The sequence below is a fragment of the Rhizopus microsporus genome, assembly GCF_002708625.1.
Source record: "Rhizopus microsporus ATCC 52813 unplaced genomic scaffold scaffold_3, whole genome shotgun sequence".
In the NCBI taxonomy this organism is placed as follows: Eukaryota; Fungi; Mucoromycota; class Mucoromycetes; order Mucorales; family Rhizopodaceae; genus Rhizopus; species Rhizopus microsporus.
Genome location: NW_019671918.1, coordinates 1,470,791 through 1,497,047, shown reverse-complemented (window position 1 = coordinate 1,497,047; position 26,257 = coordinate 1,470,791). Strand labels below are relative to the sequence as shown.

At 39.0% G+C, this 26,257-nt stretch overlaps 10 protein-coding genes and 1 non-coding gene across 11 annotated transcripts; 8 read left to right on the top strand and 3 right to left on the bottom strand.

Moving 5' to 3' along the window:
• The first annotated feature begins 35 nt into the window (after positions 1-35).
• On the top strand, positions 36-498 carry RHIMIDRAFT_91876 (uncharacterized protein). The gene is made up of 2 exons (XM_023615870.1): positions 36-370; positions 419-498. The coding sequence occupies exons 1-2, from the start codon at positions 131-133 to the stop codon at positions 461-463; spliced, it is 285 nt and encodes a 94-aa protein (XP_023469390.1). The 5' UTR covers positions 36-130; the 3' UTR covers positions 464-498.
• A 1,418-nt stretch (positions 499-1,916) lies between these two features.
• On the top strand, positions 1,917-2,547 carry RHIMIDRAFT_91853 (uncharacterized protein; the record flags this gene model as incomplete). Its single annotated transcript, XM_023615869.1, has 1 exon — positions 1,917-2,547. A coding segment is annotated over exon 1 (277 nt), but the record flags the coding sequence as incomplete, so codon positions are not given.
• On the top strand, positions 2,528-2,778 carry RHIMIDRAFT_273232 (uncharacterized protein). The gene has a single exon (XM_023612371.1). The coding sequence runs from the start codon at positions 2,583-2,585 to the stop codon at positions 2,751-2,753; it is 171 nt and encodes a 56-aa protein (XP_023469388.1). The 5' UTR covers positions 2,528-2,582; the 3' UTR covers positions 2,754-2,778.
• A 119-nt stretch (positions 2,779-2,897) lies between these two features.
• Positions 2,898-4,159, top strand: RHIMIDRAFT_290024 (uncharacterized protein; the record flags this gene model as incomplete). The annotated part of the gene is made up of 2 exons (XM_023613702.1): positions 2,898-3,694; positions 3,754-4,159. 2 exons carry the CDS (start codon positions 2,898-2,900, stop codon positions 4,157-4,159), a joined length of 1,203 nt encoding a protein of 400 aa, XP_023469387.1.
• Positions 4,160-5,630: 1,471 nt separating this feature from the next.
• On the top strand, positions 5,631-7,656 carry RHIMIDRAFT_273203 (cytochrome P450). Its single transcript, XM_023612370.1, has 7 exons — positions 5,631-5,966; positions 6,024-6,097; positions 6,150-6,309; positions 6,360-6,479; positions 6,535-7,059; positions 7,113-7,378; positions 7,435-7,656. Exons 1-7 carry the CDS (start codon positions 5,725-5,727, stop codon positions 7,596-7,598), a joined length of 1,551 nt encoding a protein of 516 aa, XP_023469386.1. The 5' UTR covers positions 5,631-5,724; the 3' UTR covers positions 7,599-7,656.
• Positions 7,657-8,686: 1,030 nt separating this feature from the next.
• On the bottom strand, positions 8,687-9,246 carry RHIMIDRAFT_235020 (uncharacterized protein; the record flags this gene model as incomplete). The annotated part of the gene is made up of 2 exons (XM_023608283.1): positions 8,687-9,075; positions 9,132-9,246. 2 exons carry the CDS (start codon positions 9,244-9,246, stop codon positions 8,687-8,689), a joined length of 504 nt encoding a protein of 167 aa, XP_023469385.1.
• Positions 9,247-11,608: 2,362 nt separating this feature from the next.
• Positions 11,609-13,933, top strand: RHIMIDRAFT_273198 (acetyl-CoA synthetase-like protein). The gene is made up of 8 exons (XM_023612369.1): positions 11,609-11,700; positions 11,780-12,200; positions 12,269-12,288; positions 12,343-12,870; positions 12,928-13,066; positions 13,115-13,236; positions 13,296-13,514; positions 13,581-13,933. Exons 2-8 carry the CDS (start codon positions 11,893-11,895, stop codon positions 13,892-13,894), a joined length of 1,650 nt encoding a protein of 549 aa, XP_023469384.1. The 5' UTR covers positions 11,609-11,700; positions 11,780-11,892; the 3' UTR covers positions 13,895-13,933.
• Positions 13,934-14,350: 417 nt separating this feature from the next.
• On the top strand, positions 14,351-18,019 carry RHIMIDRAFT_311628 (uncharacterized protein; the record flags this gene model as incomplete). The annotated part of the gene is made up of 10 exons (XM_023614742.1): positions 14,351-14,355; positions 14,426-14,922; positions 14,985-14,998; positions 15,054-15,108; positions 15,160-15,294; positions 15,351-15,388; positions 15,440-15,490; positions 15,544-17,142; positions 17,195-17,629; positions 17,681-18,019. 10 exons carry the CDS (start codon positions 14,351-14,353, stop codon positions 17,969-17,971), a joined length of 3,120 nt encoding a protein of 1,039 aa, XP_023469383.1. The 3' UTR covers positions 17,972-18,019.
• A 4,828-nt stretch (positions 18,020-22,847) lies between these two features.
• Positions 22,848-23,365, bottom strand: RHIMIDRAFT_273189 (uncharacterized protein). The gene is made up of 2 exons (XM_023612368.1): positions 23,017-23,365; positions 22,848-22,962 (listed from the first exon to the last, which is right to left on the bottom strand). Exon 1 carries the CDS (start codon positions 23,320-23,322, stop codon positions 23,161-23,163), a length of 162 nt encoding a protein of 53 aa, XP_023469382.1. The 5' UTR covers positions 23,323-23,365; the 3' UTR covers positions 22,848-22,962; positions 23,017-23,160.
• A 1,393-nt stretch (positions 23,366-24,758) lies between these two features.
• On the bottom strand, positions 24,759-25,718 carry RHIMIDRAFT_248803 (uncharacterized protein; the record flags this gene model as incomplete). The annotated part of the gene is made up of 1 exon (XM_023610561.1): positions 24,759-25,718. The coding sequence occupies one exon, from the start codon at positions 25,716-25,718 to the stop codon at positions 24,759-24,761; it is 960 nt and encodes a 319-aa protein (XP_023469381.1).
• A 361-nt stretch (positions 25,719-26,079) lies between these two features.
• Positions 26,080-26,161, top strand: RHIMIDRAFT_t15. Its single transcript has one exon. It is a non-coding gene; the product is annotated as a tRNA-Ser (tRNA).
• The last annotated feature ends 96 nt before the right edge of the window (positions 26,162-26,257 follow it).

The following is a 26,257-nucleotide window of genomic DNA, read 5'->3' as shown; positions in this document are numbered from 1 at the left end:
CACAGATAAGCCAGTTGGACCCAGAGAGAGACTATGAAGCAATGGTCGTATTCCCGGTTTGTCTGTGCTTACAAAAACAGATACCTTTACAGCATTACCTTTCATCTGTGAAATTAAAAGTCCATCATATATGAAAAGGCTATCAACCAAAGATAGCCTAAACCCAGACTTTATAAAACCTGATAATATTACGAAAGATGATCTGGAACATATGCTATCAACTGATGGCACTGCTGTTCTTGGTTTACTCGTGGAAGGTAACAGGCAAGCTTTATCTATATATACAACCTTTGGCTATTTCTATATGGGTTATGGGGCCATGCTTTATGCCATAGACTTTTCATCTACTCATAGAACTTGGAAAAGAAACGTAAGAAATAAACAAAAAAAAAAAAAAAGATAATAATGGTTTTATTAGCATACTGCTTCCAGTTACCTTTTACCAAACATGTTAGAAAAATAGGACATGATCTCTTGCTTCACCTTATCATTCGCAGTTGAGATATTTTGGGATAGGGACTGGGCCATAGCACTCAAGCCTTTTTGATTACGTAAGAATACCAAAATATCAATAACATTGTTGTTATCCAGATATTCTTTCTCCAAAGCTATTACTAACACAGTAATTTCCTCATTCCCTTTAACTAATGACTTTAGACTACGAATATCACTTAAAGTTATAACATGAGCTTTCAAAATCCAAGAGGCAACAGTCTTGAAAAAGTGGGAAACAGCACGAGCTTTGTTGTGAATGGACATTCCATATTCATTAGCCGGGACACCTCCAATTGTAAATACTGTTAAGGGCTGTATATTAGGATTCTGCAACAAACTAGCACGGTACGAGAAGTATGTAGACTCGTGATCAAAAGCAGACATCAACTGACGACAATTTGAAATATCCGTACCAATAATCATCTCACCGTTTTCAAACTCATTTACTTGCTTTTGACGTAGAAGTATTTGCGCGTAGTTGAGATCCAGGTGATGCAAAATTTTATGACATGTAGGGCCACAAGTAACAAACTCAACTTCACGTGGAGACAAAAGCATAGAACTGGTTACGAGAATATTGAATGTAGTGGAACCAATGACTAATTTCTTCATCAGCTGTTTGCCTTGGCCTACAGCTGAAAGAGCAATTTTAATGGAGTTGTAATAGCGGTCACCAATGTCAATTTGCTCTGGAAAGCTGATAGAGTGATTCTCAGCATGAGCATCAACAAAAAAATCGCGTGCATAGATTTCAACAGTTAGAACAAATAAAGCAATATTTTCAACGACTATGAATGATCCGACAAATAGCTGGGTTACTTTGGCCATTTCACATGAGTCACTATTCAATTGTTTCTGTAAGGCGTCTGAAATATGCATATATTCGCCCATTTTTGTGTAGAAGTCAGGGAAACTGGGAAAAGCAAGCTGAGATGTATCTACTGCAGACATGGCAGGAATTGTAACCATCTTTTTATCGGTATAACCAGTGATGCTGCACGTAATTTTTTCATTTAGTAAACCTAATCCCTTCAAAGCAACCATAGTTGATTTACTAGCTAAATCAAAGAAGTTGTATGTAATTGTATCGTGGGTAATCTCTAATTTTGCTGGCACCAAATGTAGCGCATCTACTAAAAAGTCGGCTTTGATTTTTTTGTTGCCTATAGCTGCTTGGGATCCTCCCTCAAACGTGAAGTCTTCGTCAGCTTTTCTCTTATAGTTACGCAGTTCACATTGAGGATGGTTCTTTTTGAAATGCTTCAGAAGGTTGTGATATCCTTTGAACAACTTCTGACAAATTGCACATTTATATTTTTTATCATTGTTAGGATTCATTCGACAATCAAGAACTATTTGACGAAAAATCAGATTTATTCAAGTAAATAAAAAAAGTTTGGGGTGCTTTTACCGTTATTAATAGTAACTTCTACTACTTCTTGGTGATAACAATAATAATGATAACGTTTCTGTTCTGGATTATCAAAAGTGCCGTTACATTCTGTGCAGCTGTTTACTGAATCAACTTATTCTAGAGTCATGATAATTACGGAAGAAAAGCCGAAATGGACAAAACGGTAGATGTATCCCCCCCCCTTTTTTTTGGATGAGGTCGGAGCATGTCACACTGTTTGAAGAAAGGTGACTTGCGGTATCTTTTGAATTGGAGATCAATCACACTGATTAATTGTGATGCAAAGATATTCACCTGATTATTGAACAACCGTTTAAGGGAGGTCGTTTCTTCTTTGATTTGTCCTTTTCAAGCTAGTTTTATGCAAGGAAAATCTATTGCCGACAGTGGCCTTTTAGCACAAATTACTATAAAGCAAGCTTCTTTCTGGTCCCCCTCGGAAGTTGATCTGCTGTGCAACCAAGAAGAAGCTTATGATCGAGTGCATCCTGTGTATCTTCGCTCTGTCCTTCAGACTTTTGGTTTGCCCTCCGTTTTTATCTCTGCTGTTTGCTCTCTCTTCTTTAGTACAACCATGAAAGCCAACGTTAATGGTTACTCCTCGTCACCTATACAACTAGGTCGTGGTTTACGCCAAGGAGACCCCATTAGTCCTTTTTTGTTCAACTTTGTAATGGAACCCTTGGTTAAATCTATTGTTTTTTCCCAACGAATTCGTGGTTTTTCTTTTCCTTCGATCGACGTTATGGAGGGCGCTTCCTTACAGAGCCGCCTTTCAGTCCCTTCAGAAATCAAAGTCCTAGCAAATGCAGATGATCTTGATTTTCCTTGCCGATCAACATGATCTTCAGGAGGTTCAATCCCTCATTCATCAGTATAACTTGGCTTTTAATGCAAGAATGAACTATAACAAGACTGTAGCCATCCCTGTCTCAGGTTCTTCCCATACGGAATGGCCAACACTTTTACAGTCATATGGAGTTACTCAATGGCATACTCCACATCGTCTGAGCCACTCACATACCTTCAAAACCCTCTGTTACAATCGTCTCGACAACGAAATAGTTTTCAACAATGTATCGTAGAAAAAGTATCCAATGCTTGTAACATTTTTAAGCAAGGGCCTCTGTCCATTCGCGACCGTGCAACCGTCCTCAATGTACTTATTCCGTCCTCGCTCTGGCATGTTCTTAGAGTAGTTGGGGTTAACCAAAAGACTTCTGACACTATCCGAAAGATTTTCCGCAATTTCCTTGGCTTCAGGATTTTCCCATCTATATCGCTAGACACCTTTCAACAACTCCTCAAGCATGGTGGACTGGGTTTCCTGGAGCCGAATTGTCAACACCTGGCTCTTCAATATCGGTGGTTAACTCCTCTCTTGCTCAATGATGATCCTTCTAGTTTTATTACTTTATGGTTGCAGGCCCATTTGCTTGGTTTATCACCTCTGTCGATTGCTGACGCAAGATTACCTTTTCTCTTCCCGTCCTTTCGCAAAGACCCTTTAGCAATGAATTTTCCAGGGGTCCTTTCGGTTCTCTTTCGGTCTTTCGACGCTCTTTTTGATTCTGGTACAGTTCTTACTTTGCTCAACAGCTCTTTATCCGAACGTCCTAAGGTTTCTGTTGAAATCTGCTTATCCTTACCACTATCGGAAGTCATAAATTGGCCCGCAGATGGCTCACTTAGGGTGCAAAGGCCTTATAAGTCTCTTCAGGCTAGCCCTGCTTTTTGTTTATCACCTGATCACTCTCATCTAATTCCCAAAGCATGGGTGAACGGGTAAAGTCAACCTTCTCAGGATCGTAATCGCATCCGAAAGTAGGTTCGCTTGCTTTTAGCAGGACAACTTACTTTACATCCTTTTTCGCCCGCCTTTATTTACCGGGCAGTATTATGGCTGCTGTTCCATCGTCTCTCTCTGAAATCTGTGGCCAATTAGTCCATCCTTGGCTCGAGCCAAACTCTGATATTATTCTGCCTCGTAATTTTCACAAGCATCACCAACAGCTTTTACAGCAATCTGGTGAATGCCAAGTTTCCAATATGCCTCGATCAATGTCGTTCTGGCGTCGATTTTGGAACTTGTTGATCCCATTGCAAATTCGGACTCCTTGGTATCGTCTGTTACAACATAAGTTTCCTTGTGCATCCAGAATGCATAAATTGCTAGCGTCTTCCTTCTCCTCAGAATGCCGATTTTGTCAAATTCCAAATGTAGAAGATGAAATGCATTTTATCTTGTGATGCCCCAAAAAATTCGAAGTGTGGGCTCGAGTTTGGCATCATTTCTTTGGTGAATTGACTTTAACAGTAAATACTATGGAACAGGCAATATTTAATTTACGTTTTCCTTCTCAAAAACTTTCTGCTTTCTCTAATGAAAGTATTGTCGGTTGCACCTTTTGGTGCATCTGGCGTGCACACTGGATGTTTATTTTCAATGGGCATCTTTTTATACCATCCAAGGTTTTTCGGGCTATCATTGGTTGCCTGGAATCCTTCAAGCATTAATTTTATATTTGTTAATTTTCTTTAGTATTTCTGTCTTTCAATAGTCCACCACTGACTTCAAGTGGCTATTTCATTTATTTAAAAATGAGCCTTGGCTAAAAACGCTCTTACAAAAAAAAAAATGCCACACTGTTCGGTCGGGAGTAAATGCTATCAAGTCCAGGACACTAAATTAATGATGCCTTTCTCATGCAGCACTATTAAGATAACGAACACTAATGCTGAAATGTGAGTAATAACAGTGCCAACGCCCTACAAGCACAGTGCCAACGCCTTACAAGCACAGTGCCAACGGTCAATCACAGTGCCAACGCCTTACAAGTACAGTGCCAACGGTCAAGTACAGTGCCAACGCCTTACAAGTACAGTGCCAACGGTCAAGCACAGTGCCAACGCCTTACAAGTTTTGCCTTCTCTGAGCAGTCAATCCAAATCTCCGCGCGTTTGCTATTACAGTTGATAAGAGTATGGTTTTATCGATTCAGACAATCTATATTGCTCAATTTACGCGGCGCTCAATCACCAACACAAGGCGAACTTTGCCTCAAACATCCTTTGTTGATACCTGTTTGTGTTATCTGCCATATCAAGGATCTGCTGTTAAATATTTCTATTGTCCATTTTTTTTCATGAGAAAGGCTTTTTAGCACTACATCCTTTCTGATTTTTTATCACTACAGATCATAATAAGCATATTTTTCTACTCCTATCCTTGATTCCAAACGGGAATTTTTTAGTGTTCACGGCGGACATTCTACATATCCACGCGAACCCTTTTAAAACAAGTGTGCGATATTTGTTGTATTAGTGTGAATTGACAGAAAGCACAATGGGATCCCTTATATTTCTTTTGTTTTGAAGAGTAAAGATGAAGGTATTAAAATTGATAGTTACACTTATTATATAAAATTGTAATTGTTATTGTGATTGGTCAGTTTATGTTACTGAGCTTTTGTTATGTATGTGTAAACATTGCTTATTGACCTTTATTCAACGTAGAATACGACAAAGTGTCACACCTCCATCTTATATTAAAGACAGAGAGACCATAAAGGAGAACAGCACCAAAATTGATGGGAAAAAGATGAACTAAATACTTGCTTTCTTTAGATTGTTCTAAAAAAGGTAAATTGAAGGTTAGATAAGTGAGAAAAATTGAGTGAAAAAGGTTAAAGTGTGATTACTTGGACATTTTTTAACCTGTTTACGATAAAATCTTATTGTATCTGACTCTCAATCGGTGTAATATAAAAGCAGTCCACGAGTGTGTGCATCTCTTGCTTTCTTTTAATTAAACCATGTCTCTCAAAGATGCTTCAGTTGGACAACAGCTTGCTATTGCTGGTGCAGCTGTATCTTCTATCATTACTTTAATGTCATTAAAATACCATGATAGACCTTTATTCTATGAACATATAAAAGACATACCTTTCATCAAGGGTTATCCTCTAGTAGGAAACTTGCCAACTTTGATTAAAAACATTGGACGACGCTTAGACTATGCTGTTGAACTTTATGAAAAAACAGGGGCACTTACCATGTAAAACTATATGATCGAGTCCTCTATTACCTCCATTATTAATACTGTATGATATAGAACATTGCCAGTGGCCGGTCTGCCTCGACAAATCCTTACGATTGATCCTCGAAATATTGAACATATCTTAAAGAGTAACCATAACTATCTATCTGCGAAACCATGTGCTGATTCAACATGTTTTAGCAAACTTTTCAAATTATGTCAAAGGGCCACAGTTTAACGATGTGATGCATGACCTTTTAGGCCATGGTATTTTTAATGCAAACGGAGATCAATGGAAATGGCAGAGAAAGACAGCAAGCCATATATTCAACGTTAAAAACTTTAGAGACCAATTTACAGAGTAAGCGTTGAGAAGATTAAGAAAAAGGCAGCATGAGTAACACCCTTTAGTGTTTTTGTAAAGGAGTTGCATCTGATGTGCGATCACATTCTTGATAAAGCTGCGAGTGATGGCAGTATCATCGATTTTCAAGACATCATGTTCAGATTTACCCTCGACTCTTTTGTATAGTAAGTACCTTTTGAAAGCTATAGAAATAACGTCTAATTCATATCCATTTAATAGCCTCGGATTTGGTACGGAGCTTAACTCACTTTTGAAAGATGGCAAGGTAGAATTTGCTGAATCGTTTGACTTCCTTCAGCGAAGATGCGCCGAACGCTTCAGTAATCCTACGATGAAATACAAAGAACGCTTCCCTAGCTTATTCTTCCGAAAAGAGCATACCGCTAGCTACAACATTAAAGTCGTAGACACATTTGCTCAGCAAGTCATTGAAAAGAGACGTGAAGAGATCGCATCTGGAGAAACAAGTCATAAGGACCTGCTTTCTCGATTTATGGAGGCAAAGAATGAAAATGGAGAGCCATTAAACGATAAAGAGCTACGTGACACTGTTCTCAATTTTATCATTGCTGGTCGTGATACTACTGCTCAAGCCTTATCGTGGTTGTTCTACAATATCAGCTTACAACCTCGTATTGAAAGAAAGATGCTTGAAGAGATTGAAAAATATATGACTGATGGATTAGAAAATGACTCATCTGCCCTTTATCAGGCTATCAACGAGATGTCTTATCTCCACGCAGTGTGAGTATCACTTACTGTATATAGCATACACTTTTCCTCATACTCATACCTAGATTTTTTGAAACCCTTCGTCTACATCCATCAGTTCCTGGAAACCAGAAATATGCGCTTGAAGATGATGTCTGGCCCGATGGGACTTTTGTTAAAGCAGGAACCTATGTTTCTTGGAACCCGTATGCTCAAGGAAGAAATAAGAATGTATGGGGCGATAATGCCAAAGAGTTCTATCCTGAACGATGGCTGGATGAAAATGGAAGCCTAAAGAGAGAAAACGCTGGCAAATGGCCTGCATTCCATGCTGGTCCTCGTATTTGTTTAGGTAATACAATTTATACTTGCCCATTTATCCTATTGCTCACATTCTTTCTTTGATAGGTCAAAATTTGGCTACTCTGGAGGCACTTATCTGTGTGTCTATGTTGCTTCGACGCTACTCGTTTACTTTGGTATCTAATCAAATAATCACGTATGGTATCTCATTGACACACCCTATGAAAAACGGAATGAAAATGTTTGTTGAAAGGCGTCAAAGAACTTAACCTTATTTATTTATCTATTATTGCAATAAATACTTGATATTCTTAAAACATTTCTAATTTCATATATGCTCCACTCAATATAGGATATCTGATCCTTGTAATAATAGCAGCTATAAGAATCAGAAAGAAGCTTAGTAAGTTTCAAGCTTGATTTTGCCCATAGCAAACTTAGACACCTTGCTCTATAGTTGCTGGACGGGGTAGTCAATATGCTTATTCACAAACCCACATTTCTTTGGAATATTTCATGCTCGTTTTTCAGGTTTCTAAGGTCTCGCTATTTTTCCATTTAATATAATAACACAAGTATAAGTGTACTCATGTCTTAATAAACGTGATTTCATGCAAGTTTATACACTTGGTTCATAATATATGTTCGCTTCAAACGAGAATGACACTAGATTATGTCAAATCGAAAGAAATTATCACCCATGATTCGTGTAATTCTTTATTTTCATACATTCTGTACAGTGCCCTACCAAAAGTATAGGTGGTTTGAAAATGCAAAAAATTAGAAAGCGTAGTACGAGTTAATTTTGGTGCTTCTAAATAAACACATGCAAGGGTATGCTGATTTGGCATTCGATTGTATGGTTCCATGACTTGCATAAATTTATAGTGGGCACTGCGGATTTGGCTACTATCCATTTTATAGAATTACATGCTCTAAGCTTTGAAGGACGACAGGCGACGTTGAGACATTCATCAATCATTATATATGTTTTTTCAGTATCATCCATGCATTTTGGTTCTGCTCTTAATGTTAAAGAAACTACTTTCTTCTGAGGTGTAAACAAAAAATCTTTTAACTGCTTATAGATTTCACCAAAGTTTGTTTGTAATGATGTTATTTCCATGCAAAAGGTTACATATGAAAGGTTGACCAAGCCTGCAGCAATATAATCAATCAACACCTTGGGTATCAAAGAACTGCATTTAATATTTAGAGTTTTCAATGAGGAACATATAGCAAAGTTAGCCACCAGTCTTGCATCATCGTTCATGTTGGTATACAGGTCTAATTCGATTAAGTTGGGACATGCATTACAAATGAACATAAAACCTTGTATGTCTGTGATAATCGCTGTCTACGGTAGAGCCAGTTCTTCAAGTAACGGAAAGCCTATTACAAAATCAAAATCTTCAATGTCCTCGAGCCATCTTATGACCTTGATGGTATCTTTATACTTGTAGTAATAACTCAATTTAAACTTTTGATTTTCAACATTCCGATCAAGTCTATGAAGCTTCCATTTTATATTATCATCAACTTCAAATAGGTGATAGTACAAGCTGCCTCTAAAAACAGGCAGAGAAACGCTAACCAATGTAACCTTGGGGCAATATTTGACAAAGTTTTCAAAGTTTTCTAATGATATCCTGTTATCAGCTATCCCTATGCCTTCACCAATAGTGACTCGTTTGACATATTTTCCAAATTGAACAAGTTGATCAGATGCTGAGTTTTCATGAAAGTCTATGAATTCGTCAATTTGAGATGTGCTATTAATTTGAATACTACGAAAAAGATACGTTGTAGCCAAAAGATACCACGATACGCAAACAAGCCGACATTCTTTCTTTCTATATGCTGAAAGGCAAGAACGAGTATATCTGCTGGCAATTTATGATTCGCTGGCGTTGTCATGAGATGCTGTAACATGGAAAGAAAGAAAGGGTGCTTTAAACAACAAAAAAGCCCAAAGTCTCATTTACCCTATATTGCGTTACTACTGGAGGGATGCATAAACTGGATGATTTTTTACCCATTTAAACAGGCACAAATATAGTTAAAGACTGCCAACACTACATGCACCAGAAAATAGGCCAATACTACAGCCACTGTCTCTACATACTATCTTTGATGCTATTTTACAATTTCACACTACCTAAGACTGTTCGTAATTTGCTTGGTAGAATATTCTGCATCCACAAGCAGGCACCTGCGGTGTGTATTATTAAGCAATGAAAGATACATGTACTATTTTATGATACATATGAACGCTTAATGAGCTGATGTTTAACTATCTTTTCAGTAATAGCTGTAGGAATAATTACAGACTTCCCTGTAAGCATGTCTTTTGCCAATTTGATGTTATCACTCTCGACATCATAGCGAAAAGCACAATCTTTCAGAACTCTTCACTACGTCTTGTGTGCTAGTCAGTGATTATTGTTACTTTGTATCCAAAAAATCATTTGTTTAAAACGCTGTTATTAATATTAATATTAACTTTTAAACTTCAATATATCTCCAAATACTCCTTCGAAATCACTTTAAAGCATATTATCTATAGCAAGCCTATGTTTCTATGGATTCTCTCCATGACGATACAGGTAAAGTAAAGGTTGTCTACCACATGCTAGTATACATCTCATTTTTCATCTCTCATATGGACGACAGGAGACATTTGTATGAATGCAAAAGTTACCTGAATACGCTCCATAAAAATAAGGCAAAAGAAATACGTATTTATTTTAAAAAGACAATGTACAGCTATTAAATAACCATAGCAACAAGAGAGAATTACTAGACTAAAGTTAGCAACAATAAAAGAGGGTTATAAATGATTACTCATCGCATGTTTTTTATATCATCCAGCACTTAAATGGCGATATGACAACACAAAAGAGGGCAAGCCCTCAAAAGGTCATCATGGAAACCATAAAGTGCCTGTCATATTTTTCTTCTTTAATCCTTGTAATCATTTATAAGATACTTATTTTAAAGAACTTCCTTTTGATGCAAACATCTTTATCCTTTAGAATGAATCCTACTTGGTCTTTTGATATCTAATAAATACTAGTAAAGATACTTGATCTCACTATAAAAAAAATCTCATTTGGATGAGACTAAACAACAACTAGCTGCACTACATGACTATTTGAGTCACACAAATGCCAACTCTTTTTGAACTTTTTAGAAGGTTATTTCTGTGAGCAGGAGTAGAAAGACATACAGAGGAAGCTGCATCATATCCAAGTAAATAGATCTAGTAAAGAGCTGAATTAGTCAATTACAATGTTATGTACATGTTGTATTCGTTGCCATCTTTGTGGAAAACACCAGTGATACAAGCCTTTAAATTTAATTTCTTTTGAAAGAGATTCTTCTATAGTTCTTGACATAGAATCAACTGGAATCGATTTGATTATTTCCATAGATCACGTTTAAATAGAAAACAAGCTGAGTTGTTGATATCTCCAACTTTAGATATCTTTTCATACATTTTTAAAAAGCACATTTATTACTTGTCACTATCGTACATAATACATTAATGAGTCGTTACGGCTCAGTCCTTAATAATATAAAATTAACTGGAAAAGAGAAACGGTATTCATCATTCACAACATTGATTAATCTTAAAATGTACACATGAAGAATTTGATTTTCTTATTGTCCGTAGCAGAAATGAAAGAAAGGAAATGATACTATTCATTTCAACTTGTCACTAAAAGCTTGACCCTGGATGTCTTTTTGTCCATTTCTCTAATTATTCAGTCGATAACAACTTTGTTAATATTGAACACGCCATCAATCTGAGGTCTAAACTTGCTCTCATTTTACGCGACGCGTGACTACTAAAGTTCGTGAATCATTTCGCGGTATCAGATTCCTGGGAAAAGCATGATGAGACGCATCTGGTGCACTCATCCTTAAAGTATTTTTACTCTTATTATATGAAAAGATTGTTTGACTTAAGGACGTATATCAAAATAGCCTTGCTTTTAAATGCTTCTTTTTATTTATAATGCTTAATTTCCATTCATCATGTTTCTTACCGGTTCTTTAATTTTTTTTTTTTTTTTTTTAACCATTGTGGCAAAAGGTGTAAAGCCAAATATGCTCTAATTTGGTGATATTCTTGAACAAGTTTATTGCCTATTCTAGTCAATTATCTTCCCAAATAAAAGATTCGACCAATAAAAGTTTTTTTTTTTTTTTACAGAGACGCTGTTTATAATAAGGTTGTAATCCTGTCTTTCTTTCCTAATAAAAAACGATTATACAGGTATTAACGACTTTATATTTGTGCATAATAATATTTAATTCGATCAAATATCTCAGCAAACTTCGATATTTGGAAAGAGTATACAAAAGGTAAATCATTTTCCCTTTTAGCCAATAAGCCAAAAGATTGGGTATGCAATTAGTAACAAATTTCCCACTTGCTGGATAGAATAAGGGAGAATCCCAATTGAAACAGTCGGCATTCATTTGACACAAAAGTATTTAAGCGGCTGCATCCTCTGACCTCCCTTATTCCTATATTTCTTTCTTCTTATTGCAATCATGGTTATATTCAGATCAAGCCAACCAACTGTCAATGTCCCTGATACAGACATCTACGCGCATGTTTTTGATTCAAATAAGTTTAATCAAAGTCGCTCGCAAAATAAACCTTTGCTGATTGATGGATTGTCTGGAAAATCACTTTCTTATGCTCAAGTGAAAGATTTGTCTGATAGAATTGCTGCAGGTTGGAAAGAAAAGGTGAAATTGAGCAAAGGCGATGTTGTAGCAGTGTTTGCTCCAAATCAGTATGATCACGCCGTGCTTTATCTTTCCTTACTTGGGGCGCAGTGCATTGTTACTCCTGGGTAACGTATTCAAGCCTATATAGTTTCTGTTTTTCTTTACTTACTCTATTTCTTGTTTTTGTACATAGTAACCCGAGCTATACTGAAAGTACGTAAATACATTTACACTTGTCTCAGATTGATTTATGCTTATGTATTATAGAGGAATTTGACCATCAAATACACTTGTCTAATGCCAAAGCTATTGTTACCGTTCCCTCACTTTTACCCATTTTGACAAAAGTAGCTGCTAGAAACAATATTCCTAAACACAGAATTTTCTTATTTGGAAGCGAATCAATAGATGGGTTCAAGCCGTACTACTCCATCGCTACTACATCAAGCAAAGTCAGTCTCTCTATCCAAGACAAACCATCGTCTGAAGATATCGCGTTTATCTGCTTCTCAAGTGGAACCACAGGTCTTGCAAAGGGTGTTATGCTCACACACAAGAACTTTGTTGCTCAAATGACCATTATCACTGAATTTGAACAGACTGACCCAAAGCAAGATGACAGTATCATACTTGGCTTCTTGCCTTTCTATCACATCTTTGGCTTAACTACCCTTGTTTTTCGTGCCTTTTATTGTCTCATAACTGTGGTGGTTGTACCAAAGTATGATCTGGAACTTGTATGCCGGTTAATTGAAAAGTACAAGATAACCACTGCTGCCATTGTGCCTCCAGTTGGTAAGGGGGATATTTTTGGTTCAATAAGATTGTATTCTAACTCTATCAATCGTATAGCTGTACAACTTGCAAAAAGTGATATACCTTTGAAGTATGATCTTTCTTCGCTTAGGACGCTTACTAGTGGTGCTGCTCCCTTGGGTCATGAACATATCGAAGCGCTGAATGCACGTATTAAAGCATATGTACGCCAAGGGTAAGAAATATTTTTTGTCAATCGTACGGCTTAATCACAGCTTAATAGATATGGTATGACAGAAACGACTGCGGGCTGCATATACCAAAGAGTTGGGATAAGCCCCCCAGGATCAACTGGAGAGTTGGTAGCCAATATGGAATGTAAATTAGTGGATGAAGCAGGCAATGGTAATGAGTTTAAAGTGACATCTCGTGTAGCTTTCATAACGTGCTTTTATTGCAAATAGAGCTAGGCCCTGATCAGCCAGGAGAAATCCTTTTGAAGGGCCCAACCATTATGAAAGGCTACCTGAATGACGATAAAGCAAATGCAGAGACATTCACAGAGGATGGGTGGTTGCGTACAGGAGATGTTGCAAGATACGATTCTAAATATGGTGAATTTTTTATTATCGATCGTATTAAAGAGCTCATCAAGTACAAAGGATATCAGGTTGCTCCAGCTGGTAAGCCAATGAGAAATACATGATATCTCTTTATTTACTCATTCGTTTTTTATTGGAAAACTATAGAGCTAGAAGCGCTATTAATGAGTCATCCAAGTGTTGCAGATTGTTGTGTTATTGGTGTATATGATGCAGCTCAGGCAACGGAGCTCCCTCGAGCTTACATTGTTCTTCAGCCTACTGTCGCAAGAAGCAAAGAAACGGCAGCCAAAATAACGCAATTTGTGAATGGAAATGTAGTGGATTACAAAAAACTTCGAGGCGGTATTCGATTTATAGATCAAGTTCCTAAAAGCCCAAGTGGAAAGATTTTAAGAAGAACAGTAAAAGAATGGGTAAAACAAGAGCAGGAACAGCAGATCTCTCGAGCTCATTTGTAAAGAAACTTTAAATAATTGTATAAACTTCATATTATAAAGTCTTTTATTATGTTTAACTTGTTTATCATTTAATGATATTGTAATTCGATCTATCCGTTGTCCTCATCACGTATAAACCTTTATGCTTTATGCGCGCTCCATCATTGAGGTGCTTTCTGGTATTGTTGGCTTTTAGATAAGCAGCCTTCACTAGTTGCAGACTGGGGCGAAGTCCGTCGTCAGTGTTTAACTTGTTGCACTAGATATGCTAGTTTAACATCTAGCAACACCATATTAAAGGTAACTCTACGGCCATAAAACACGTTACACATGATTGTTATATTTTTACCCGCTTTACTAGTTTTTTAAAGCAGCTTACAAAATACTTAAAATTATGAATTATATAAAAATAAAAAATGATTGGTCAATACGGCCTATATAGTTTATGTTTTGGGCCTTTTGGTTTTTCCATTAAACATGACGTAAAATAAAGTTGACTCTATCTTTTTTTCTCTTTTTCTCTTTTATATTCTGTTATTTGATGAACAACAGAGATACAGAATTAACAGAACTGCGTAAATCTAAGCACTTTCAAGAAAGGTCTAATAATTCAGCACACGTCAGATCAAACACTGATAGATCAGATCAAAATGCAGGCGTCAACGTTCAACCACGGCATGAACAACTACCAGTATTGACACCCTTAGCTTCAGATTCGCCTAGTCACTCACAAGATCAATTGGATAGAGTAGTCTCAAGTGACAACGATCGTACTACACCAAACAAGTCTTCATATACTTCAGATACACAAATCAGAGATGATGAATTAAGCGATATAAAAAAGACACAAGCTCAAAAAAGGCGCTTATTTCGACGATTTCACTTTCCCTTGCCATCACTTCCTCACATCAGAAAAACAGTAAAAGCATCTATTGCATTACTAATATCCACCATATTTTGTCTGGTCAATCGTACTAGAGACGTATTTGGATCAGCTACACTGCTTGTGGCAATCGTTACAATATTTTATTTCCCTGTACGAACAATTGGTAAGAGGACAAGACATGGTTCTACAAAAATTTGCACACTGACATCTTCTTTCCCTTTTTAGGAGTGCAAACGGAGGTAAGACAGTAGAAGGATCATTGTTTAAATTAAATGTAAACAAATATGTATGTAGGCAGTGCTACTAGGAACCCTTGGTGCGCTAATAGCGTCAGCATGGAGCATCTTGGGTAAGCATCTTTGTGTATCTTGCAATATTGGTCTAAACGTTTTGTCCCTAGGTGCTTTTCTTGCAAGCTTAGCCCGTAATGCTTCCGATCCAAATCCTGTACAGCCTGGTGCATGTGCAATTTTGGCTGTATTTCTATTTATTGGAACATTCGTTTTAAATGTCATTCGTATAAAACTACCAAAAGGTACGCACACATAAGTAAAAGATAAAAATGAATATTAAATTATGGGGGAATCATAGCCAACTTTGCTGCTGTAAACGCCTGTATTATATTAACAGTAAGTCAGACTTTTATTCAATACTAAAGCCAGTAATCCTTTGATCTCTAGTTTACTATGACATATTATGCCTCTATTCCAAGATTCACTGCTGCTGTTACTGTAAGTGAATAACCACAACATGAATACAGTACCTCTTTCTGATCTCTATCTAGTGGGAATTTCTCAAACCTGTTGCCCTTGCTGGTGCTATTTCTTTGGCTGTCAACTACTTTATTTGGCCAGACAATAGTATCAGCAACTTTCTTGGCGTCTTGCGGCAAACCCTTGGCGGATATAATGCATTCTTCAAAGAACACTCTAATGCGTTTTTAGATCTTGTGCCACCCTCCAGCCAATCGACATTACCCCAGCTTCATACACGTTTGCAGAATGGCGTACTTTTGATGATTGAATGCAAACGAGCAGTCCAGCGAGAAATCACTTTCTCTCGTATTTCCGATCAAGACTGTAGCAGGTTGACTAAAGCTGTGCGAAGCATGCGTGCCTCTTTACACGGCATTGGTCTTAGCTTTATCATCAAATCAAGTTATTTAAACTCTGATAACGACAACTTATATTTCAGTAGATTCAAAAATCCTGAAATTTTGAACGCATTCAACACTTCTCTGGAAAACATAAAGCCTATATCCGCTGAACTAACGCAAGCATGCATCGATGCCACTGGACAATGCCTTGACAGGATTACTAAACTTCACTATCATCCCAGAACAGGCTTGAATAGTATTTTATGGCCATTTCCAAGATTTTGGGTTTCGCGACCAAAAGTGAGCAACATTGACACTGAAAATCAGCCTGCACAAATTTCATCAACAACGATGAAGGAACTCATTATTCGCTTTGACGAGATTAGTAAAAGCAGCGAAACATTCAAAAAGTTTTTGGAGCTGGATCCTGCCGACCTGCCAAGGAATGGGCCACTTTATTTAATATTTCTGTATCTTTATAATTTAAGAGAACATGCCATCCACACTACATCCTTTATAGAGCTAGTTGAAGAGCTTGAAACAAAACGTAAAAAGTATAGGCTATGGTTTCCTCATCAGACACTATCTAGATGGTTACACTCAGATGATCAAGTTGACGGAGCGGTTGGAGTGGATGTCCAAGAATCAGAAAATGCAAACGCAGGAAATGATTTGGCAAGATGTTCTACTCGCAATGATGACAATAGACGCGAATCAGACGAACGAACCGTATTCAATGCAGGAGGCGAACAAGACAAGGACAAGTATAGGAAAAATGACCCTGATGTTTCTCTTCCTGTTACGCCTATGCAAAAGTTCTTCAATGCAATCTATGTAGCTGGCAAATGGCTGACAAGCACAACAACGTTTTTTGCATTCAAAACTGCTTTAGGAGTTGTCATATTGGCTATCCCTGCTTGGAGGCCACAGGATGCAGGCTGGTACATAGAATGGAGAGGACAATGGACCATGATCACCTTGGTGCTTTGGATGTTCCCGATGACCGGTGCATTTATTTTTGGGTTGATCGATCGAGTCATAGGTTCCATAGTAGGTGCAGTTCTTGGGATCATCGTTTGGGAGATTACGCGAGGAAATCCGTATGGTTTAGCTGTTTTGTCTTTTGTTATCTTCTTACCATTGTATTATACATTCTTTTTTGTGGCAAAATTCCGAGTTGCTGCTTTGATGAGCAAGATCACGATGATTTTAGTCATCATATACGAATATAATTATGCAGTATCTGGTGTAGCTGTCTATGATCAGGTTTATACGGTTGCCGGAAAAGTAAGTAACATTGACTGTTTACAACATGACGTTAAACTTTTTATCGTTTTAGCGATTACTGATGGTAGTTATCGGGATTGCTGCTTCTGGTATATTGATTGCAATCCCTTTCCCGCCTACAAGTCGCATAGAACTTCGAAAAAGGCTTGCAAGTACAATTCGTGATATCGGCAAAGCTTATGGCATCTTAGCTGCTAGCACTATAGTTATTATTGATGAGCCAATAACAGATAAGCAAAGTAAAGGATTCCAAAAGCTTGCAATTGAGCTTCGACGACAGATTGCAGAAGAGCACACTCTCTTGCACCAAGCAAACTATGAGCCACCGTTACGAGGTTACTTTCCTGCAGAAAATTACAAGGCTCTAGTACAGATTGCGGATAACATGTCTGATCTTGTCATAAACATGGCTTCATCACTTGCTCAGGTTAAACCTGAATGGAAGAGACACATTGGGTCAATTCTTAGGAAAGAAAGAAAAGAATATGTAAGTTTAATACCACAGAAACATAATACGTATGAATAACTCTTTGAATAGCTATCATCTATTCTTTCAACTCTAAAAATGATTTCATCTACTCTGTATGCAAAGACGTCCTTACCACCCTATATGCTTTCTCCTATCGAGTGCAGAGAGAACTTTGTCAATTTGCTCGAAAAGAAAATTATGATTGAACCTAGTGATATCGCCAACTCATCATTTCCTTCTTATTCCTCCTATTTAATGAACAGCCTTGTTTTTGTAGATGAGTTGCAAGTTCTCCTTTCAATTGTTCAAGATCTAGTTGGCGTTGAAAATCCAGAACAATGGTTGAATTCACGTTCATAGAATAACTTGTATATACATATTTTCTTGAATAAACTTAATGGCATTATAGCATCTTTTTATTAAAAAATTGATTTGTTAGATATAATATATATTTACGTCAACTAAAGGACTTTTTTTAGACCATCTATTATCACTGCTATACTCCTTTTTTATTTGAGAAAAATAAGATGAATATCCTGGTATAGTTCAAAATGAAGTCAACAGACAAAGGGCTTCATCATCGCACCGTTCTAGATTTCTCACTGACGACCACTGTTCTATGAAGAAGTGCCACGAAGCTGCTTATGCTCTCTGCGTTTAAAAGCAAGCAGGTCTGTCCCCAGCCATAACAGGGAAGACCTTTCATAAATGGTAACGATTCACATATTGTTGCTAGCGTTGAATGGCCATTGATTGTACTGTGGATATAAAATGTAAGTACAATGGGCTCCACTGAGTATTTTTTTCTAACAGGCAAAGAGTAATAGATCAAACATCAATAAAAAGACATGTGTATCGTGTACTTGGCTTCTATCAGAATTGGCGGAGGCTTGCTTGTTTGTTTCTTGGTAGATTTAGCGATGTATAGTATATATCTGATTTTGTGAAATTCGGCCACTCTTTTGGTTTATGACATATTGATCTATTACATTGCTGCTTATAAAACTATTTAGACACTTGCCATTTCGTACAATTTATATGCTGCTGCTTACCAACAACTTCAAAAACAATATGTTAATAACCCTTTCATCATGCAATATCCATTTTCTCATGATATTAGTGCCATGTGCTTATCTTGGAGGATGTGCAAATAAAACGAAGATGTGATTCTTATATGACGCGTCATGCTCAATTCTTATTGACCGTGATTAATTATAATACTCCTTTAATAATGAATCTTCTCTCCTCTTAATTCATGATAAAGAGGTTATAGAGACTCATCGACATCTGTATTTCTTCGTTGATTATTATCGCGATTATAATGTTGGCTGATTTTAAATCACTTTTACGGGACATGCCTAGAGGTAATAATGAAACTTGATTACACCTCCAAGGTTTCTGAATTGGGCTTGGATACTTTGATGTATATCGAACAAATTGTTGGCTTTGGTTCTAATATTAATGATTGTCGTATTTACCTTATAAACACTTAATCTTGTTGTATGAAACTACTATAAATCTATACTCTAAGAATGAATAATACAAAGAGACTGACAGCAATACACGTTGTTATCTAATAACGCGACATGCTCAGCTATTATTAATTACGGTTAATTCATGCTTTCATATAAAATGACGATACTGTAATAAACTTTCTTTCTACTTCCCTAATTCGAGACATATCACAATGATGCTTTCGAATTTATTATGGCAACCAAGGAAGCGCTAATCTGCGATCATAGAAATTCCTAATAATATATCAACATAGTCATCATCGAATAAGTAGTGAACAATCTGTACCTTTGGTCACCGAAGCAAGGCGAGAGCGAGACGATCTTTTATCGTCACTTTGTCAACCTTGGATATTTTATTGACGGGCACCGGTATCCTTCTGACAGACGGAGGGACAACACTAAAATTCACTAAGAGTAATATTGGCATGAATAAAACAATACTTCACACAGAAGACTTATCACAAGTGTATGATCGGAAAATCGACCTGTTTTTAAATGCTGTCAGCAACCAAAGGTGGACATCTCCACCAATGAATGGAAAAGAACAGTGATTGGAAAACGAATCAAAGTTCATCAACAGTCAAAGAATATACATTTGAATTTTTCGAATTTATTCGATTTATGGAATAAATATGGTGTGAACATGACAATTGCGATGGTCTCTATTGGAAACAATGGGTATCTATACGTCTTATGTATACTTGGCGATGAAGACATGACGGTCGCTCATCTGGTCGCTGATTTGAAGATTTCCACAAACATTGAACCCTTAGGGATTTTAAAATACACGCTGCGTGAGTTACTTAGTCTCAAAGCAAGGCTTTATTGAATATAAGAAAAAAAAAAAATAGATTACACGATTTTTTTTTTCGTAGAATCATCTTATCAACATCACTTGGAAGGTCAAATAGGAGCTTCTAGAGCTGAATATGCTGCTGTTTTGGAGGATATTTATGCAAAACTGTCGACCGCTTTTGCTATATTTGGCTTTGGGAGTAGATTTAAACAAAGTAAAAAGTACGATGAGACTGTGTTGTATCTTTATTCAGAATAGAGTGAAGAGAAAAGAAATGATAGCACAATTTATAATTATATATTAAGAAGCTGAGATATTTAAATTGAGTTGGCTATATTTGATTAAGGTGTAACAGACCTTATAGTAACATTATGTTCAACTCTAGATATTGTAAACACTGAATAGTAGCGTGGATACTACACCTGATACTGTTGGTGTTGTTGATAGCTTCTTCTGGAATCTTTGAAACTGGATTATTTGATGTATTTTGTGTTAAAGAAGTTGCAGTAGGTGGATTAATGTTGTATGTTGATAGATTGATCGAACTAATGACGGATTGATAGGTTTTCTTTCAAGCAGTGTATAGGGATGATTGTTTAGCCGAATAAAAGTTGGTGTAACGATCACAAACACGAAAGAAGTGTCGTCAATTTGTCCGAGATAAAGGATTTTCTTTATTATTAAAGGCATAGGAGGCAGGACCGATGTGGGCATATTGCCTCGCCTTAAAAGCGCAAATATAAAGGTGTGTAATAAAAAACAGTAAAGACTGAAAAAGGTGTGAAGATCTGCATGAATCTGGGAATCAATGTGTCGATCATTGTGTGAATGGATAAAAACAAACTCAGTGAATGAGTGGAGAGAAAAGAAGGTGGGTTTGAGAGAAATAATCATTTGGATGAGATTATTTCTTGTGTACCAACAGAAGAGTCAGGTGTGGCGATAGTACGCAGAGATATGTGAAATGCCAGTCTATATAGGGGGGATAGAGGCAATGGGACAACAGAGTGTGCAGGTTATGAACTTGTTAAATCTATATGGAAGATGTTAGTAGCAGCGAATAAAGATAATATATAAAGCGATAAGTAATAATATGTTTTTGATATTTTCTATTTTGTTTCCTTTTTTTTGGTATTTGTGTCACTAGACATGGGTAAAGTATTTTTACTGGTTTTACTGGTTTTTTCCCGCTTTTTTACTTTTTTTTTTTTGTTATATTGAAAAATAAGTTACGGTGTTGACTTTAGAGAGCCAGTGGCAACTAGGGCAGCGTCAACAGGAGGGGGAGGTTTTAACTTGTCTAAAAGTAATGAGCCGGAGACGTCAGAGGCAGCACTTGAGAATTCCTCATCTGGTTGATAGATTTGTTCAATCTCAAAGAGTACTTGACATACTACCGGCCACCAGGCAGACCAACGAACAAACAAGGGAGGAGAATGAGAAGCGGGGAGCTTACGAGGCAGCTGGTTGAGGACGTAGGCCAATGGAGCTGGTCGAGTGTGTAATGCAACGTTGAGACGAGAGGCCACACGCAGGCAATTTAGAAGATGCCTTCTTGATGCATGTGGGTGTCCACAGCGGCAGGGTTTTGGGCGACCAGGAAGCCAACCCATTCGCCAGCGAATAAGACGACTTCTGGTATAGATACTCATAGGTAAGGTGAGGATGGGGTCAATACCTAGATGGGGGCGGCATGCCACTAGGAGAACAGGAGGCTTTGGTTGTTGACGCCTAGATGTGAGTATCTGAGTCCTATAAGTGAGAATGCTTTTTCGGACGTTAGGCGACGAGATAAGATGAGTGAGGCGATCTTCTAGGGAGGTAGAGTCAACCATGGAGAGAGGTTGGGGCCATATAGCGTTCTTGGCGCGGGGGTGGGCCGCCTGAAACGAGTGTGAGGAGCGGGGGCATTTACAAAACGAAGGATAACAGAGAGAAGTGCATCTTCAGGCAAGAAGTGGACACGGATGATGAATTTGAACGTTAGTATATTGGTTCTTTCAATCATGTGCGGGAGGTTGGTTAGATGCTTAAACACTCCAGTGGACGAGGTAGTATGGCCACCAAATGCCATTCGTAGACATTGATCTTGGGCGCGTTCTAAAAGGTTCATTTGGCGAACGAGGAAGGTGCAGAGACAGAGACCATATTCAAATTTAGGTCTAATGAACGTTGCATATAGACGACTAGCAGTGAGACGGGAGAAGTTGGAAGCACGTAATCCAATGGGCAGGAGTGTTCTTCGCATGGCGGTAATGGCAGAAGCAGTGTTGCGGCGGATAAGGAGATCAGTGGCGATACGACCTTGGGTATCAAAAGGTACGCTGAGGTATGCAAAAGAGCCAGCCTTGGGAATTGGAGACCCATACAGCTGCAGCCGACGAGCACCATGGATGCTGGGACAGTTGAGTACAACGCATTTTGCTGGATTCCAGCGGTACCCAAGGGAAACGGAGTGTTCTTCTGCCTTCTTGAGCAGTCGAGGCATGACCTCTGGTGCAGCAATGAGAACAACGTCATCAGCATAAAGGAGACAATTGATCCAAAGACCTTCATATTCACGGCGAGGCATAACACTATACATACGAGAAGAGACTGGCATTAGTACTTCACGCAACAGTATAGGAAGATTATTGATATAGATGGAATATAAAAAAGGAGAAAGGATCGATCCTTGAAGAACGCCAGTGCGAGGCCAGAAGGTAGCAGATGAATGTCCACCGATGAGTACCTCAATACTTACCTTGTCAAAAAGACATTGCAGAAGACCAAGCATAGGATCAGAAACGCGGGTCTCCAATGCACGCCAGATGATAGATCGATCAACAGTATCATAAGCTGACTTGATATCAAGAAAGGCTAAAACTGGAGGTTCATTGTAATGATCGAGGCGGTGCTGTCGACAGATTTCTTGTAGATACAATGTTTGATCTAGAGCGCTTCGTTGACGTCTGAATCCATCTTGTACAGGATCAAGTGTAGGAGCTGTATTCTCAAGTTCTGACTGAAGGCAAAGCTCAAGGAGCTTGCGCATAATGGAGGTTAGTGATATGGGCCTGTAGTTACCTGGATCTAATGTATCGCCTGTTTTGTAGATGGGGACTACCTGGGCAGTGCACCACAAGCGAGGGACGCAAGACCATTTCCAACAAAGTTGAAACAAAAGAGTAATCACTGGGACAATGACTTCGGTTATTGGTAATAGCATCTCGGTACGTAGATGGTCAGCCCCAGGAGCTTTACGTCGAGACAAACGACGCAACAAGGCATAACGTACTGTACTCAGTAATGGGACAGACATCAGGAGTAACTGGATGAGGACCTTGTGGGATATGTGGAGCAGTGAGCCTAGTAGTGGGTAGTGTAGCACCTGAGAATACGTTTTGCAGGTGACGAGCCATTACATCGGCAGCAACATGTGGTCCCTCGGGCTGTGAGAACTGGGGAGTGGCAGTCCGGTTACGACGAATGCGACGTACAATGGAAGTGGTGTCAGCAAGTGGTCCATTCGACAATTTCTTGCAGAATTGATACCAAGTAGCTCGTCGACGACGACGAAGGGCAGATTTGTACTGGGCACAGGCTGAGAGGTAGGTGTTCCATTTGGGAACTTTATCCAGGTCAGGAGCGCGTTTCCAGGCTCGTCGGCAGACTTCTCTGCGATCAAAAGCATCTTGCAAGTCAGAGGTCCAGAACCAGGAGTGATGACGAGGACGTGGGCTCCTTCTGCCAACAGAATCATCCAAGCAAGAGTGGATAATATCATTGAATACAGCGGCTAGATCGTCAATGTTAGGAGCGGTATCTGTATACTTACCATCCTCAGCAACGTAGTCAAGGAGAAGTGTTTTGAAGGGTGCAACCTTTGTACTAATCTTTTCCTCGTAAGGGCAATCTTGTTCTTGGAAGCGACTGAGATGCCACAAAAGGCGAGGGTGACCGGGAGCAGGAGGCGCGGGAGGCACAGAGCAAGAAAGAGTGAGTGGACTATGATCTGATCCGAGAGCGAGATCTTCATGTACAATGAGAGTGGGATTCAAAAGTTCATCTGTGCTAAGAAAGAGATCAATGATACTCTGGAAATGTATACCTGTACGTTGATTAATTCTAGAATGTGAGTTATAAGTGGGTATACCAAAGGTTAGTTCTGAATTCCAGCAATGCAAACCATTTTCAACCATCCAATTATAGAAGGCTGCGCCCCTTTGGGTAGTTCGCGAGTCACCAAGAAGAGCTGAATGACGTGCATTGAAATCACCGCAGATGATTGTGTTCGCTTGGGAAGGGTGCGTTTGTGTAGGTAATTGTTGAAGAGCTGCGATAGCTTCCGCATCTGGGAGTGCAGGTGGAAGGTACACACAGTGAATGAGTAAATTTGATACCTGGCAGGATAGGACGTATGGTGATGTGGAGGGGAAGTGAATAACAGGATGTGGGCAATCAGGATGTACGAGTAAACTGATACCCATTTCACCTCGGTATGTGTTGTCTACTGGGACAGCGTAGGTATGAAATTGCTGCCAGTTGGTGAGGAATCGGAGAGGGGAGAGGAGCCAGGTTTCTGTAAGGAATAGGAGATGTGTTGAGAGAATGGAGTTGGTAACGGCCTCAATAGTGTGTCGTGCACAATCATTGGAGTCCCATTGAGTGATAGTTAGTAAATTGTTAGTAGAAAGAGTGTGAGGGGGGTATATGTTAGTATCAGTATGTATATTGTTTAAATTACTCATAATTGGTCTTCGGCTGGTTGACCATCACCAGTAGGGGAGGGGGGTGCGAGTGTTGAGGGTGATGCTGTAGGGATATCAGACATTTCTGTATCGACAAATGTGGGGGGTTAACTGTTGTTGCTGGCTGCTAGTTCATTGATGTAATCATCATATTGTGTAGCTGTGAGCCAGTTGCATTCGATGAAGGCTCTTAGAACAGCAGGGCGGACGTCGGAACGAATACGTTTCAAGGTGCGAAGAAGGTGTGTAGTATGAATGGTAGTGATCATGGCTGTACGTTCGGCAGGTGGCAGTTGGGCATGCTTAGGGTCGCAAAGGCGGGCTTCGTCTCTGGGGTTGAAGTCTGACAATGGTATGATTCCAGCTTTGGTGAGGATGTCGAGAACTGTGGGGACGTAGTCGTTGTGAAGTAGAAGGCCAACAACGCGACGAGTAGGATAAAAGACATCCAGGATACGAGCGTTATCGATACGTAGGGAACGAAGCTTGGTACGGATGCTGGAGATGGGTTCACGGTATCGACGAGGGAGGTAAATGTACTGATAACCAGCGGTTTCAGACACGGGAGTGAAGGAGCGAGCGATCACTTGGATCTTGTGTCTGGATATCATGGACTTTTGCTTGTGGGACATAGTCTTGGTAATCTTGGGTTTAGTGTCCTTGTTCTTAGCAGCAACTGAGGCAAAGGATACAGGAGAGGCTTTGGGTAAGGAATTGGTAGAAGCAGTTGGAGGTGTGGTAGTGGCGTATTTAGACGCGCTGGAATCGCTGGACTTAGGAGTAGTGGGTGCTGGTGGGGTGGTGGAAGTGGGTAGGGGGAACTGGTTAGCCTCCAGTGCTTTGATACGTTGATTGGCTGCATCCAAAGCAGTGCGAAGTTGTTGGTTCTCTTGTATGAGCGATTCAATGTGGGCGAACCGGTTAAAGATCGTTGCCTGGATAGGCTGGAACCATTCAGGGACGTTGGAGGGTAGTCCAAAATCAAGTGGCTGATTGACTACGAGGGCGTTGGCAGAGAAGGAAGGGTGGGTAACAGGCCCAAAGTCGGTGTTGGGAGTGGGATTCATGAGGTACTGCAGGTTGTGCAGTTTAGGCTTGCTGGTAGGCCGGTTGAGGTGATCGGCGGGGGAGAGTTGAGGAGAACGGTCGGAGAGGGTGCGCTTAGGAGTGGCGGGGGCGGTGGGTTGGGCGGAAGTGGGTTCCTGGTTACTGGTCTTGTTGCTGTCTTTAGGTTTTTCTTGAATGTTCAAAAGTGGGGTACTCGATGAGTTTTGGTCCAAAGGAAATGGGGTGAGTGGATTGGTGTTTGTTGTTGATGGATGTATGTTGCGGATAATGGATTGATAGGTTTTCTTTCAAGAAGTGTATACGGATGATTGTTTAGCCTGACAAAAGTTCATGTAACAATTACAAACACGAAAGAAGCGTGTCAGTTTGTCCGAGTGGTTAAGGAGTTAGACTTGAAATCTAATGGGCTCCGCCCGCACAGGTTCGAACCCTGTAGCTGACGATTTTCTTTTAAAAAATATCACGGATAATTACTTATCCGTGTTGTTGTAACTACTATTTTTGGGAATTTGTTTCAGAGGACGACATTGTTGAAGGA

What these genes read in the sequence shown, in the direction of transcription:
- RHIMIDRAFT_91876 (XM_023615870.1), top strand. Translation starts at nt 131, where the DNA reads ATGAAAAGGCTATCAACCAAAGATAGCCTAAACCCAGACTTTATAAAA. An exon ending in ATAGAACTTGGAAAAGAAAC is followed by an intron (nt 371 to 418) that starts GTAAGAAATAAA and finishes TGGTTTTATTAG; the next exon opens with CATACTGCTTCCAGTTACCT.
- RHIMIDRAFT_273232 (XM_023612371.1), top strand. Translation starts at nt 2,583, where the DNA reads ATGGAACCCTTGGTTAAATCTATTGTTTTTTCCCAACGAATTCGTGGT.
- RHIMIDRAFT_273203 (XM_023612370.1), top strand. Translation starts at nt 5,725, where the DNA reads ATGTCTCTCAAAGATGCTTCAGTTGGACAACAGCTTGCTATTGCTGGT. An exon ending in TTTAGAGACCAATTTACAGA is followed by an intron (nt 6,310 to 6,359) that starts GTAAGCGTTGAG and finishes AACACCCTTTAG; the next exon opens with TGTTTTTGTAAAGGAGTTGC. An exon ending in ACCCTCGACTCTTTTGTATA is followed by an intron (nt 6,480 to 6,534) that starts GTAAGTACCTTT and finishes TCCATTTAATAG; the next exon opens with CCTCGGATTTGGTACGGAGC.
- RHIMIDRAFT_273198 (XM_023612369.1), top strand. Translation starts at nt 11,893, where the DNA reads ATGGTTATATTCAGATCAAGCCAACCAACTGTCAATGTCCCTGATACA. An exon ending in TGCCATTGTGCCTCCAGTTG is followed by an intron (nt 12,871 to 12,927) that starts GTAAGGGGGATA and finishes TCAATCGTATAG; the next exon opens with CTGTACAACTTGCAAAAAGT. An exon ending in AGTGGATGAAGCAGGCAATG is followed by an intron (nt 13,237 to 13,295) that starts GTAATGAGTTTA and finishes TATTGCAAATAG; the next exon opens with AGCTAGGCCCTGATCAGCCA.
- RHIMIDRAFT_273189 (XM_023612368.1), bottom strand. Translation starts at nt 23,322, where the DNA reads ATGGCTCGTCACCTGCAAAACGTATTCTCAGGTGCTACACTACCCACT.